The sequence below is a fragment of the Trachemys scripta genome, chromosome 1 (genome assembly GCF_013100865.1).
Source record: "Trachemys scripta elegans isolate TJP31775 chromosome 1, CAS_Tse_1.0, whole genome shotgun sequence".
Lineage (NCBI taxonomy): Eukaryota > Metazoa > Chordata > Testudines > Emydidae > Trachemys > Trachemys scripta.
This window is the reverse complement of record NC_048298.1, coordinates 70,026,608-70,041,949: the sequence shown is the minus strand read 5'-3', so window position 1 is coordinate 70,041,949 and position 15,342 is coordinate 70,026,608. Positions and strand designations below refer to the sequence as shown.

At 40.1% G+C, this 15,342-nt stretch overlaps 1 protein-coding gene across 4 annotated transcripts in view; it reads right to left on the bottom strand.

Moving 5' to 3' along the window:
• SYT1 (synaptotagmin 1) overlaps positions 1-15,342 on the bottom strand; it is a 506,808-nt gene that overhangs the window by 101,599 nt on the left and 389,867 nt on the right. For 3 of the 4 annotated variants that reach the window (XM_034772011.1, XM_034772021.1, XM_034772029.1), the window contains 3 exons: positions 11,583-11,705; positions 7,536-7,703; positions 2,443-2,610 (listed from right to left, as the gene is read on the bottom strand). In XM_034772011.1, coding sequence (XP_034627902.1) covers positions 2,443-2,610; positions 7,536-7,703; positions 11,583-11,705 — 459 coding nt within the window. The remainder of the gene's footprint in view (positions 1-2,442; positions 2,611-7,535; positions 7,704-11,582; positions 11,706-15,342) is intronic. The other variant, XM_034772036.1, reaches the window with a different exon arrangement.

The following is a 15,342-nucleotide window of genomic DNA, read 5'->3' as shown; positions in this document are numbered from 1 at the left end:
AAGCCAGGCTCCAGTCAAGTCAGAAGTCTGTTGTGCAAGTATTTGACTGACAGAGTTAGCATGCACTGTAGAACATCTGTCTGTAGCAACTTTAACATCATTTTGTATTAGCAGCATGTGAACTTTACCAAAGAACAGAGGGACTAAGGCAAATATTACTGCGAACATGGAAAGTACATGTTCAACAGACGGTTATCTGTCACATTACAAGCTAAACCCAGCACTAACCTGTATTATTTTACTGGCTGTCTGCACATGAAAGTAATAGTTTGTATGAAAGGTTAAGTTTTTGTTAAAGAGGTAAAGGTTCAAATACTTTTCATGCATCATTTGGCTTCATTTTATGCTTTTTGAGGTGCGGTGGTGTGAGACCCTGATACTGTCTGATTGTAGCTTTTATTGTGACAAAATAGAAGTCATGAGATAGTGAAGTAAAAATCTGATTCCATGACATTCATGGCACTTACTACAGAGTGGAGTGATCAAATACACTCAGGTTTAACATTTTCTGACTCTCCTGTGTGCACGTACTTTAAAGAAGAGTTGCCTAGGATCAGGCCCTCTTGGGATAATAGGATTCACATACTTCTTTTGACCTTTGCTTTAAGAGCGGGATAGAAACATGCCACAATACACGGCTACCAATGTTACAGACTTTTTTAGTAAGAGAAACCTACGAAAGATGTGATGACCAAGAAAACGCCACAGAAAAATATCTAAATGCAGCAGTGACTTTCAAATGAGTATACACCAGAAAAACAGAAATCTATTGGCAGATACAGTCATCAAAAGCTAACACAGAAAAGGCAGACTATGAAATACATAATTGAAGATCCGAGAAGACACTGGTGATGAAGATATAAAGCGGGAAGGAAGAAAATTTAAACCAATATATTGTTCAGAACAAGGAACCTGAATCCAGTATTCAGCTTTTCTTCACATGGATTGGTGAAGAATTTTATCCGGTAGTTGTCCCTCTAATCATAGAAAACAAGGTTGGAATCTAAAGCAATTTATTGGTTAAACTAGACAATAAGGAAATCAGACTCAGATTCGTTCTAGCCTCACCAGAAAACTGAAATATGCTGTACATTCTGTCTATTACGAGTGGGAAGCTATTTATTACCTGACAATCAAAATGAAAAATAATGTAAAATTTAAGAAAAAATGTTCTCATGATAAGCAAAATGTGGATATGCTGGTATGAACAACATTGCAGAATGCACAATTTAGTCATTAAATATTTCTAAAGAGTGCTATATGTGTACACAGCACTGTAGATAGCAAATTATTATAAACGTCCTTCTCCGAAGCTGACTGTGACCAACCAGATCTTTAGAGACAGCAAAAGGCAAGGGAGAGAATAATATTATGGTATAGTACAGTTCATTCCAATGCACTCTTTTTTAATATATCATTTTTATCACTGAATACTGTTTGAATTGTTACATGATAATAACAATCTAGTATGTTAAAGCCACATGTTACTCCAGCCACACCTGGAGTATTGTGTTCAGTTTTGGTCCCCCGACTACAGAAGGGATGTGGACAAATTGGAGTCCAGCGGAGGGGAACAAAAATGATTAGGGGGCTTGGGCACATGACTTACGAGGAGAGGCTAAGGGAACTGGGGTAATTTAGTCTGCAGGAGAGAAGAGTGAGGGGGGATTTGATAGCAGCCTTCAACTACCTGAAGGGGGGTTCCAAAGAGGATGGAGCTCGGCTGTTCTCAGTGGTGGCAGATGACAGTACAAGGAGCAATGGTCTCAAATTGCAGTGGGGGAGGTCTAGGTTGGAAATTAGGAAACACTATTTCACTAGGAGGGTGTTGAAGCACTGGAATGGGTTACCTAGGGAGGTGGTGGAATCTCCATTCTTAGAGATTTTTAAGGCCGGTTTGACAACGCCCTGGCTGGGATGATTTAGTTGGTGTTGGCCCTGCTTTGAGCAGGGGTTTGGACTAGATGACCTCCTGAGGTCTCTTCCAACCCTAATATTCTATGATTGTATGTTAAAACCAACAACATCTTCCCTCACAATTTGATGCATAGAAATACAAATTCTCAAATGTATGTTTCACTATTAACTGCAGGTGTAAATCACTCTCACTATTCAACTGCAAATGAGGGTGCAAATGTTGTGGGTGCAAACTGCACCCACTGAAGAGAAAGGTCACCCTTTTTAAGTTTGTTCCACAACAAAGTGCCAAAACTGTCACAAATGATTGGAACTAGGGGGTAACAAGGTATAATGCACCATGAAAATCTTCTGATAGCAATACATGTTTACAAGATGGTTTAGTTCCATCAAGTTGCTATCAGGTTAACTTGAGAAATATTGATAGGTTTCTTGCTATAAGTCAATTCCCACTTACTAGTTTGACTGTTTCACCAGGCAATGATAAAAGTATGCAGCCAAAAATATGACAATTGTTTTTCCTACCTCTTCCTTCTCAGCACTTTGCAAATCCCGCCACTCCTCAGTCACATGACCAAAGTCCACTGTGTTCATGGCCACCTTATATTCCCCAATGATATCATGTTTGGAGAAACGATCAAAGTCGTATACTGCCATCACTAAGGTTTTTCCACCCAGTTCGGAGTACGGCACCTGTAAAGAAGAAAAAATGACAAGCTCTCTAGCTCAGACAATAAAGATGGGTTCACTGCAATGCAAATCAATTTCTTTGGTTTACCAGCTGTCATCTTGGGTAAATTGAACGAGGGGAAAATTATGAGGTATATATTTTTGTAGTCATCTGATGCACTGTTTCCCGAGACCAGAATATGGCACTCAATAGAACAATGTGGCAGCTCACTTATCACTCTCCAGTTTTTGCCCTCTGTCCTCAATTATTATTTTGTGTGTGGTGAAACTGAAACTGGAGGCCAGTTATTTGCCCCAAAGATACATGAACTTTTAACACTGCAGTATGGTTTCTGCCAATAAATCATACTGTCAACACTCAGAAAAGGGTAGCCCAGAGACTGATGAGAAACTACAGAACTGACTTACTGCATCTGACACAAGGTAATTAGAGACTAGATCATCTTCTTACAGGGTAACTATTTATTACTTATCCAGGTATATTTTTTCAACATTATACCTTTCACACCATAGATGCTAAAGTTCATTCAGACACAGTGTATGGTTAGAAATTGTGGCGGCAGCAGGCCAAGTCCTGACTAATTCTCCAGCTGTTCTGATGGGTATGGGACAGATGCTCTGGGTTAGGATCTTTATTAGACACATTTTTAATATTCGGGATAAGTGATGCAGTTCAGGTAAGCTACACTTGAGTAGCTGGGTAGAAAAGCCTAATTAAAATTGTTTGAACTTGCATTGAAGGCTTGGTCAATTTTAATAAATTCTCTATATTTTGCAAGTTTAAATGATCACCATATGCTTCAGTAAACATTTCTCTAGTAATTGTCTACATAAAAAGGGAAGCCATAGTGTGGCACAATATTTGGTCACATGAACACCCAAAAGTTCTAGTCTGTTGAGCTCTGGGTCTTCAAATATTGTGTGACTATTTGGCTTTCACTTGCTTTTTAAAATATTGACTGACCCAATGGTATTTAACCTTTAGTCAAAAACTGTTATAGAACAATTACACAGAATATTTCAAATTAAGGAGTTGATCCTGCTTCTGCTAAAGTCTATGATAACTTCAATGGGAACAGGCCTGCACATTAACATGGTACAAACGCAATAGCAAAATGTATTTTGAATATTGTAAATTAGTTCTGTAATGAGTGCTTTTTAAATGGCGTAGTAGGTTTAAACATACAATAAGAAAAGTTTTAAGTACATTTCCACTTGTGTTTACAGCAATATTAAAATCAAATTCCTGAACACAGACATGTCTTAAAGTGTCCCTTTTCAGAAATTTATATTCACTGTGCATTAGACTTAATGTACCCTATCAATTTGATAAGGTATATTAGCCATTATTTAATTTTTATCTTCAGTAACTTTAGGCACTGTATTTTGTTAAAGTTTAGTTTATTCAAATACATTTTAAAAGAAGATTTGGCAACAATGCCACCTCCTCTTCTCCCCTGCTTCAGAGGCTGGGAGGGTTTGTCTGGACCAGCAGGGCAATGAAAACCCTTGGTCCCTTTAAGGATTGCTTCTTCTCATTTCCTTCTTTCTCTGCGGGCTTCAGGAGGCAGACTCTACGGCTGATTGGTTAGGAGAGAAGGGATATAATGTAAATCTACTGGCTACTTCACTTATAAGGGGAAGGTTTATAAGCCCTTCCCCCTGCACAGGGTGACATTCTGCACCATAAGGAAATGCTCCCCATTCCTCCAAGTAGGATCAGAGGATGACTGGACGTTTGGGCCTTGCTCTGGACATTGCACTAGTCACCTTTTGTAATCTGGGAAGAAATTTCCCCCTCATTCCCATACTGGCCTGTGCAGAGCAGGGTTTTAACCTTTCTCTCAGCAGCCCAGGGACTTGGTGGGTAGTTAGGTTGTAAAATTCAAGATGTTGCAACTTGGCAGGTGCCCATTACAGGTACTCATTCCTGTCTAGTTCCCTGATAAGCAGGAATTGGAAGTGGATTAGAAAAAGACATCCCCAAAAGAAGGTGGGGAATGGGGTTGGGGCTTCTAATGTCTGGTGCAGCATGGAAACTTCCCCCTCCTACCTTAGCCCTTGTGCAAGCTCTTCTTGCAATGGTGCTGGGGCCAGGTAAATGGTGTGTGTGGAGGAGATGGGGGCTGAGCCCTTTACCAAGTGGGTACAGACTCAGAAGGTACTTGTCCCTGCACTGGACAAGTTATTACCAGTTAGTTTCCAGAGGAGTCACTAATTAATAAAGCTGAAACCTAGTTAAACCACATGCCTGGTGTCTTGATTTCTTTTGCTTGTGTCCAAGAAAATGATGGCATCTGGCAAGCCCAGCATACAGTCACCAATCTTATTTTCAGATGGTCTATGCTGTACTGCCTACCTCCATGTTCACTGAGAGCTGGAAGTCCATTCAGCTCTCCCATTCAGTCAGGCACCATATACCCCTGTCCCCAAATGTTCCTGCACCCGCATATGTCCTTTCACCCTCTCTCCACATATATCCCTCCACCCCCACTCAGACACACACTCTCCCCTCCCCATGTGGCCCTGCATCCCGCTCCCCCATCCCTATGTGTCTGTGCCCCTACCTAGCCACTCTTCTGTCCCTATGTGTCCCTGTACCTCCTCCCTCTCTCCCCATGTGTCTCTGTACCCCCACTCAGCCACCCCCATCCCTATGTAGCTCTGCACTCCCTCCCCCATCACCAAGTGGCCCTGTACCTCCCTCCTCCCTGTGCCTCCACTCCCATTCAGCCCCTGCCCCAGTCTGTCCTCCCCTACTAGTCCTTATGAGCCCCTGCCTGATCCCCCACAGCACCCCACTCTGTCTGTCTCCCCATAACCCCTGTCTCCTGACCCAGCCTGACAGGTGCTGTGAAGAAGGCAGGTTCTTTCTTTTCCCTAGCTGGCCGGGAGCTGCTGCTCCATTCTATTGTCACAATGCGCTCTGGTGGGCAAAAGGCAGAACTGCAGAAGTTATTTTCTGCTGGGAGCTGCTGCTGTTCTTGCACCACAGTGCCCTCAGGTGGGCAAAAGGCAGAACTGCAGCAACATTTCAGCAGAAGCTTTTTTCTGCGCAAAAAAAATAAAAATATGCACAGCTCATTAATTATTCACGCATGCAGTAGTGCAGAATTCTCCCAGGTGTAATGTACAATATAAAAGATGAAATTCTGACCCCAGTGAAGGCAGTGACAAAACTTACACTAATTGAGATATTGAGGTGAACTTTTCTCTTTGCAAGACACTGGATAGCAGAAAACACAGAGATTGAAGATTTCTTTCTTTTTGAGAAATTACTCCACCCTACACCACCAAGAAATTGTTTCTTGGGTTTCCCTCCAAAGAGAACCCTTTAAATTACAACAGCACTTTACCTCCATATGCTAATGGAATAAATCCCATTCAATTGGATTCCCATTTCCATGCATTGTGGGCAAGTTGTAGCTGTATAGGTTAAATTTCCCCCCTCTTAATATTTATGATAATAAATGTAATTTAAGAATTTAGAATGTTTTAAACAGTGGGTATTTCAAAGAACAGCTGCTTTTATCCTTCAAAGCAGTGAAACCAAGATAAAATCATGTTGTGTTGAAGTACCCGAAAGCAATGCGTGCATGCAGCCATGCAGACAAACGACTGATGTTGCAGAAAGTAAAGCAACTATACCACTGAGCTGGTGCCTACAGTCCTTATTTAGGCAAAACCACCGTCAGTTTTGCTTGAGTAAAGATTGCAGGATCTAGCCCACTATCAGTACTGTGTTATGGTGCACCTAAACACCTCAGTCACAGCTTGTTAGGCAAAAGATTTCAGCATACATTTCCTTCTGGGTTCCAAAATGTGACTATTAAAGCTGTGACTTAAAATAAGTGGACATTATCTGCCTGTGAGTGAGTGTTTTGATTTATTCACTGTGTCTTCCTGCTAGATGACAGATTTGTTTGTTGTTTCTTGTGTATGTTACCCTGGGATCTGTAATTTATAGCTCTGGTTTCTTTTAAATACTCTCATAGGAAAGCTCAGTAAAGAAATGTCCCAAAAAAGGATTATTTTTATGAACATCTTCAAGGGGAAAAACAGACTATGTATGCAGTAGTGGCTGTAACCTCTGGGGATATCTTTCTCGTTGAGTGATTGCATAGCCTGAGTCTCTTATTGTTCCTGTTCTCAAACTGTAGCTGTCATTATAAGACTGAGCATATACATGGAAGAGCCTAAAGTAATAGAAGTAAGACACGCATTAGGAAAATCCCTTTGAAATATGTTACCCGATGCTTCTTTATTACATTTAACTGGACTTTTAGCATGGCTAGAATTTTCTTAAGTCACTATTAATACTGCTGCTGAAATTTTACAACCAAACCCTTAACTACATTTATTTAATACGTGCCCTATAAGCTGGGGGGTCATGATTTCGCCTCTTATGTAAGGGAGCATGGTAAAGCATTACTATGTCAGGATATAGGAAAACTGAGCAAGATTGATCTCATACTTGTTCTCTTCATCCATATGCCTTGTTCATGCTTTAATTTATTTGGGAGGGGGAAAAGGAGTGTTATACCAGAATTCATAAATCAGACTGCAACAGATTTTTAAGAAAATGCTGCTTGAGGGAAATTCACATAGACCTTTGTCAAAGTGTCACTCTATTTTGTAGTAGTCTCCAACTACAAGGTAGGGGCCAGACCCCCAGTTAGAATAATGGGCATAGCTTCACTCACTACAATTAAGCTAAGTCTAATTACACCCTCAAAGGATCTGGCCCAATGTGACTACATTTTTCATCACAAGACTGAATCTCAAAGGTTTCTGCAACAGAAAAATCCGCTGTGCCTCAGGTCACCAACTAACTAAGACATGAGCAATACTGTAACTGAGCATGAGATGAACCTTTACTCTATATAATGAGCAAAGAAATAAATGCAACATAATTATCAAAGGAATACCTTGAACGTAAATTGCTCATTGAAGACAGGGTTAAGGGTCTTTCTGTGGACTTTTGTTTCATATTTCTTCTTCTTATCAGGCAGCAGGAAAACTTTCACATAGGGATCAGATGTTCCGCCCATATCTAAAGCAGGCAGCTCAGCTGCCTGAATAATCCCTACCAAAAGCTGAAAGGAGAGAGAGAGAGAGAGAACGGAACACTGAAGAGACATTTAAGGAAAGATTTATGTAGTCAAAAAAATGGAGATTTTTCTGTCATTACTACCCTTTCTTTTTTGCTCGTAGCTCGGCTTTAAAAGAAAAAAGCAAACAAAAACATCTACCATCCTTTCCAGAGCCTCTGCACACAAGGCAAATGGAGCAAAGCTATAGACTGCACAAAACCAATTATGGAAGAAGGAGACTCCAGGCAGTGTGTTTTTAAGCAGAAAAGAAGCTTTTTAAAGAGTAGCTGATTACAGTTAAATATGAAATTCATTTTTTTTTAAACTGCAATCAAATAGGTTCCCAATTGCTATAGTTGCTTGTATGTTCGTTTTCTGTGCAGGGCACTGTGCAATTTTGACTATGAAATTTGTATTCCAAAACCATCCCCAAACTACATAAAAAAAGAAACAAGAACGTTAAATGCAAATCTTTGGTATGGGATAGAATTTTCATAGAAACAAGTGGGTCTTGCAATCTTCACATTTCACATTTATTTCTCTATGCAAACAGGGGTCTTAGGCACTAAACAGTAACATTCTTAAAGGCATATAAGTGACTACAAGTCAATGAGGTTTAGGCTCTAACTGTCTAAATCACTTCTGAAAATAGATTTAGGTGGCAAAGGCACTTTGGCTCAGATTTTTGAAGGTATTTAGGCATTTCTGCATGCAACATTGCAATACCTAACTGATTTAGGAGCTTACATCTAATTTTAAAATGAATTCAAGCATTTATGTGCCTAAATCCCTTTTCAAAATGTGACAGGCTCATAAATCACTTAGGCATTGCTACACTGAGCACAGCAATGCCTATATACCTTTAAAAACCTGGGCCCTAGGCATTTTTGATAATTTTACCCACAGTGTCCATTTTTTTCAGTCACAGAAGGATGGATGTCCGGCTCTAAAGCGGACAATGATTATTATTTGTATTACAGTAGCCCCTAGAGAACCAGCTGAGATCAGGGCCCTACTCTGCTAAACGCTGTATATATGGCTAGTAAAAGACACTCCATGCACTGAAGCTCTTACAAGCTGAATAGACAACACATACAAAGGGTTAGAGAAAGACAGTATTAGCAAACTCATTTTACAGGCAGGGAATTGAAACAGAGAGTCCTTGTGGCCCAGATTTTTAAAGGGGCATTTAGCCATCTTTGTACATGCTTTGCAATGCTTAACTGATTTAGGAGCCTAAATCTTACTTTCAAAAGGGGATTTAGGCACACAGGAGCCAAAATCCCATCAACTCAGAGTGCCTAAATCCTTTTTTGAAAATGAGATTTAGGCTCCTAGATTAGTTAGACATTGCAACACTGTGTGCAGCAATACCTAAATACCTTAAAACTCTGGGCCCAGGTGACTTGTCCAAGGTCACACAGGAAATGTGAGGCAAAGCTGGGACACACAAGCAGATCCTTCTAAGACACAATCCAGTGCCTTTACCACAAGACATTCTTTGTTCTCATAGACCAGTTGTTTGAAAATTAGAAATAGGAGCTCAAGCAATTGGAACAGCTAAATTCTCACCTGGGAAAGGAATTGTATTCTCATAGATTCTTAAAAGTGGGATTTATTTTTGCCTATTTTAAATTCAAAATGTGTCATATGTGCTTTCCTACCTTCTTAAGCTCCATGAAGCATTTTTCCTTTACCTCTACTCGGCACTTTTCCTTTTCTCTTTCATTGCTATTCTACATGCATAATAGTTCATGAATACATGGACGGGCTCAGGATCTACCTCAAATCTTTCACATCAAAGAGTGAAAAATGAGCCTATGACAGTTAACAGAGTGGAAAAGGAATTCACTTCCATTTTAAAAGCTTGCACTCTAAAACGGAAACATCATGCTTGAGAGAGTATTTTGGTCAGCTTGTCCCCATTTTTAACCCAGCTGAACACACCAAATGGTAATTGGGTTTCCAGCTCCATGCAGCTGTGCTGCACCATCACACCACTAACATCCAATCCCAAGGAAGTACCAGAGCTCAGAAGGGAAATTTAATCTTAGAGTTAGGGCAGCAGAATAAAATAGGAACCCACAACACCATACAATTTCGCACCTTAATTAAACACGGCACACTATCAAAGATGTGGTGTGGGGAAAAGAAATAAATGATTTTCATCACATTCTATTTTGTTTTTGGAAAATTTAGTTCTCAACCTCAATGTGGCATTTCCTTAATAAAATTCACAAAGAAAGTTTATTTTCATCTCCTATGGGATCTCAGATCTATTTATCACAAAAGATTTGCAGCTTTTCTTTTCTTTTTTCTCCCTTAGATCTTCTACCCTTTGAAGAGTCTAAAGTTTCCTACGGATTTCAAGTGATGAAGACAGGCCAAGTAAAGGACTATAGGGCAGAGAATTCTTACTACAGTGTTTTCTTGGGGAGTTGAGGAAAAAATTCCTTCATCCATAGGCTCTAGAAAGATTTCAGAATTCTTTTTGCCTCTTGCTTTGAAAAGCAGAAGCAGTGACAGAAGTTAGTTTAAATGATTTGGAGAGTATAGTGCCAGGACATAGCCTTATGCAATGTCCTCCTGTAGATACAGGGAATTTACTTAATTTTTGCCTATACTCCCCCTTCGCCCCCTGAAACAAACATATGTTATGCCAAGAAGACCATTAGCTAAAGAATCTGAATTTATGTTAGTGGAAATAGATTGCAAACTACATATGGAAGTTAGTTTAGATGAAGAAATTTACAGGAATTTCAGTCCATATTAATTTCTTTCCCTAAATAGAGAACAATTTTTTGTTCTGGCTAAAAGCCTTAAAGACAACAAACCTTTGATTTGATTTCTCAAATGAAAAGTTCACCCAAAGACAATAACTTGGAGAAGAAACATTCTTTGGAGTTTTCTGTCCCAAATAAATGAAATAGTCTATTCAATGTGAGTGTGTGCTTATGCATGAGCATGCAAATTTTGGAGACTGAAGAAGGCAGATCCGAAACAAGGAAGCATTGCACTCCATGCCTGGCAAGAAGCCAAGCAGAGCGGAGGAACGTGGGCAAGCTCAGGGAGTGGTGAAGACATGAGAAGCAGGTCCGTACAAAACAGATCCACGCCCCTGAAATTTTTATGGCCGCTATTCCTGTTCATAGTCTGGAGAAGCAGCCAAACCTCAATTGTATCAGTTTCCAGCCTCCAAATTTCAGGTGGTGGTATTAGTGGAGGTAGGAGATTTTTTTCTACCCAACTCCCTGCAGAGTTCTTAAGGGCAGAGCCCTTTTATTTGGACTTCACTGACAGACTAAGGACTGATTAGCAGGCTGTACATTTCTGCTCAACCCAACAGAACTAGATAAGAGAGCCTGGAATTCTAATTAGTTAGAGAGACAGCACGGGCCAATGTATAGACCATTAGACTGGCGGTCAGGAGATTATCCCTCACTATTGACCTGCGGTGAAACTTTGGATGAGTCACTGCGCCTCTCTGGGCCTCCATTTTCCCTCCCACACTTTGTCTGTCTTATCTGTTTAGATTATAAACTCCTTAGGGCAATGACTGTTTCTTACAATGCATTCATAGGCTGCCTAGCACAATGGGGCCCAGTCTTAGTTGGAGCTTGTAGGCGATACTGTAATACAAATAGTTAATAAATCATCATCATCATCAGAAAAAACTTTGGCATAAAGTTTGATTAGAAATGCAGTGTACCCTTAACATGTATTAAACACAAATGGAGAAGGAATGGTTTCATAAAGCCTCAGACTTGCTTTCTAATTTTCTTCAATGCAAGCTAGAATGCCAAGTATCTACTCTGCATGCCTGTATTTTTGCAGTCTCCTTTCACCTGCACAGCAATGTATCACTGGTTGTTTGTTCCACACCTGATTGTTCTGGAAGTCATAGTCCAAAGAGTATTGGATTTTCCCTAATTTTTCCTCTTCTTTGGGTTCTTCTTTATCTTCCCCGTCAGTCAGCCCAGTCTCAGCATCATCATCCTTAAGGGCCTGCAAAGAAGAAAAGAAACCATAATAAATATGACTAGCTTCTTAACACTAACCTAAAATAGATACTCTGTCCTCAAATCTATTGTAAAGCCATTAAAGCAAGCATGATGGCACAAATCCATATATGCTGTTTACATATATTTATAGTATTCAAGTTGCGCAAGAAAACTTTTTTTAAATCAGCAAGCAGCAGGGAAGCAATGGAAGTAGGAAGAAAGCTTCTTGGGACATGGCCAGCAAGAACTGTTACAAAGTCTGAAAACAGAAAGCAAATGTCAACTTGATATTTTAAAAAGTCTGCTCTAATCCAATTGCCTCTTAAAGAGGCCAAATGTGGACAAACATGCTATTAAGTAGGCAAAGTCACATTCATTCCTCTTAAAGAGATCTCAGCAATGTCAAATCTAGCTGTGCATGCTGTGAATTATTTGCAATAGAGCCATGGGTTTCTGTAGGATTACGGCTGGTAAAAAGAGAGTATTGTGGGTGAGTTCTTCCTACATTTGACAGGTTGTTATTTAGGATGAATATGAAAGCAAAAGGTATCACCATGCCACTAGCAAATGCATGTTCATAGAAAAGGCCACCACACTAGCCCCATTGTCCTTTTATTCATTCTTTATATAAAGCTAGGCTGAACCAAACTGATTTACAGATGCACTGATTTTGTAAAGTTAGAAAGAAATATAAATTTTGTCTATTATATAAAATAGCATTCTTCTTTTTAAGACGCAGCAGCTATCTTAGATGCTACACAAGAGAAAAATACAATTTGAAAACATCCTTTTGTGCTGTACCAGAAAGCAGAAGTATTCTTGTTGCAAAGGAATATATACAATTATGAAAACATTAAAACTGCCCCATCTTGCAAACTTTTGCCTGAGGGAGAACTAAATGATGGGGCTCAGGGTAATGAGCCAAATATTAAAATAAAATGATTAATATTTCCTCATAAGCATGAAAATAATATCAAGATCACAAAGGCAAAGAATTAAACACTGAATACTTACCTGGAATTGATATGAGAAAAACTGAAATCATCATAGATTTACACGCTTGCATGTACCTTTTAGGGAGTACTTGAAAAGCTTCTGAAATTTCTATAACTTCCCAAAAGCCAGTGATTGCGGTGAAGACAATATACACTGATCTTACTTCTATTGAAGCGAACGGGAGTTTAGTTTTTTACTTTGATGTGAAGAAGATTGGGCCCTGGCATCCCAATGCCCCTCATTATTGAAAGTCCTAAATGCTTTAGCTCAGAAAGTCAAATAGTAAGGACCTGTTCCAACTATCCTTGTTTTTGTTATTAATAACCTCTTTGCTGAATATATAGGATATTTGCTAGCACTTGAACTTTAGAAGAGGGACTTGTGGGAAGAAAAAATAGGATTGTACCTTTCAACCCCTTTAAAATACTGGACTAAGATTTCTGGAAGGTAAAATGCTAAATATTTTGCAAAAAATCAGAGACTGTTCTTTTTACCTAGGGATAATTGGCATGTTTGCACCAGTAGATTGTATGGATATACAGTGTTATATATGCAAATTTTGTCAGCATGAAAGTGGCATTCAATATAAAGCACTGATTATTTTCAAAAGGGCTCATATTACTCATTTTTAATAAAATGCAGAGAGTACAGGACAGTGAGAGAACCACTTGTTTGTTTTTCTTTTTCCTGTCATGCCATCAGATGGTTAGAATGAATCGACATTATTTGTAAAGACACAGATGTCAGGTGGGTGTATATACTTGAGATCCAGGTACAAGTACCTGGGGGGAGGGATAGCTCAGTGGTTTGAGCATTGGCCTGCTAAACCCAGCGTTGTGAGTTCAATCCTTGAGGGGGCCACTTAGGGATCTGAGGCAAAATCAGTACTTGGTCCTACTTGTGAAGGCAGGGGGCTGGACTTGATGACCTTTCAAGGTTCCTTCCAGTTCTAGGAGATGGGATATCTCCATTAATTTATTTATTTATGACAAAGGCTATACCTATAGTTGGCACTCATTGCCAAAGAAATATTGGCTGCAAAAGCCAGACCACTTATGTCACATTCATGCCTTGACACCCTGTCTCACATATTCATGCTTACTTCATGAAATCTCTAGGAGCAGAAGCCCATGCGCTGGGTCACAACGTCACTTAAATTTAGCCCAGCCCGCCCCTCTGTCATGGGAGCTGGGAGGGGGGCTCCACCATTATGCCATCCACAGCCCCCTCATTGGTGGAGGAGTGCCCTGCCTCCACGTACTTCTGGAATGTGTGTGTGGGGGGGTGCTGGCCAGAGACAGATTGTTTGGGAGTGAGAACCAATCAGCCAGTGGGCAGATAGGAACTGAAGCTGAGTGGTGTAGAGGGGAGTCACTGATGGGAAAGTAGAGTTGAATGATATTAGGCAGCTTTACTAAAAGACTGTCCCTCTCAGCAACCTCACTCAGTCTTTTTGTTTTTTTCTGGAGTTGTGATCGGGGGACTGTGTGACATCATACCAGTTCTCACAAAAACTCATGCATTACAACTTTGCCAACTTGAGTTCTCTGCAAAAGCATCAACCTTCTTAGTCAGTTGTAAAGAGAGCAGGGGCTGAGCAACAGTGATTCAAATAGGAATACTGAAGCAGAAACATTCATTTGTCAAGAATCACTTGTAAACTAAAGGTCAGATTCAGAATTGTAAAGTACTATAATAAACTTTTGTAATCTGATGCTAATGGGCTAGATCCTCAGCTTGTGTAAATCAGCATACTTTCTTCACTGAAGTCAATGAAGTAACATCAGTTTATGCAAGATGGGGATCTGGTCCAGATATTACAGATACCAATTCTATTAGTGAATGATGGATGCCGATTAATGATTTGAGCTCTCTTAGTCAGAATATAAATTACTGTATATTTTAACAAAGGAAAAAATGTTAAAAATGATCAAAATCTCCTATGAAGTCAAGTCAGTAAACCTGAAAGAGATGGTGGAATATTTTTCTAATGAAAAATATTTCATTTTGGCTGTGCTAAACCTATTTAAAATGTGAGTAACATTTACATTTCTTAATCCCTGAGCTGCTGGTCTCTACTGAAGCTCCTTTGCTATGGCTGAATGGCAATCTTTTAAGTGCTGGCAAAGATGGCACTGCAAAAATGAGCTGCCTGGTAACAAAGGATAGCATCGGAGCAGGGCCAGAATAAGGCCCATGTCTTGGGCCCCAGTTTTTGGAGTCATCATGTGATTACATCAGAATCTCCATTTTCATTTTAAAAAATAAAAGTACATTTCTAGGCCCCTCAGTTGTGAAGAAGAATTTGAGGCTGCGACCATGTGTAACTGAGACAGAGACATGTGACTGAGTCTGCAGACTGCCAGGAATAATAGCTCTGAGAGGGGCAAACTGTGTGTTAACACCATGATGCACTGCTCTGAGGAGCCTTGTTAACATCACCCCAGCAGAGGACTCTGTGGCAGGAGAATTAAACAGATCCAGCATATTCATCCAGATACACCCTAGCTGCTGGGGTGAGCACTGCCCATCCTCTGTATCGGGGGGGGGGGGAAAGGAAGGGGCAGAGGAAGAGGAGATCCCCCTGTTGCTGTCCCTGCCTCTCTTGAAGGCAAGGGCATCCTTGCTGCCGTTTCTTGGGGGGG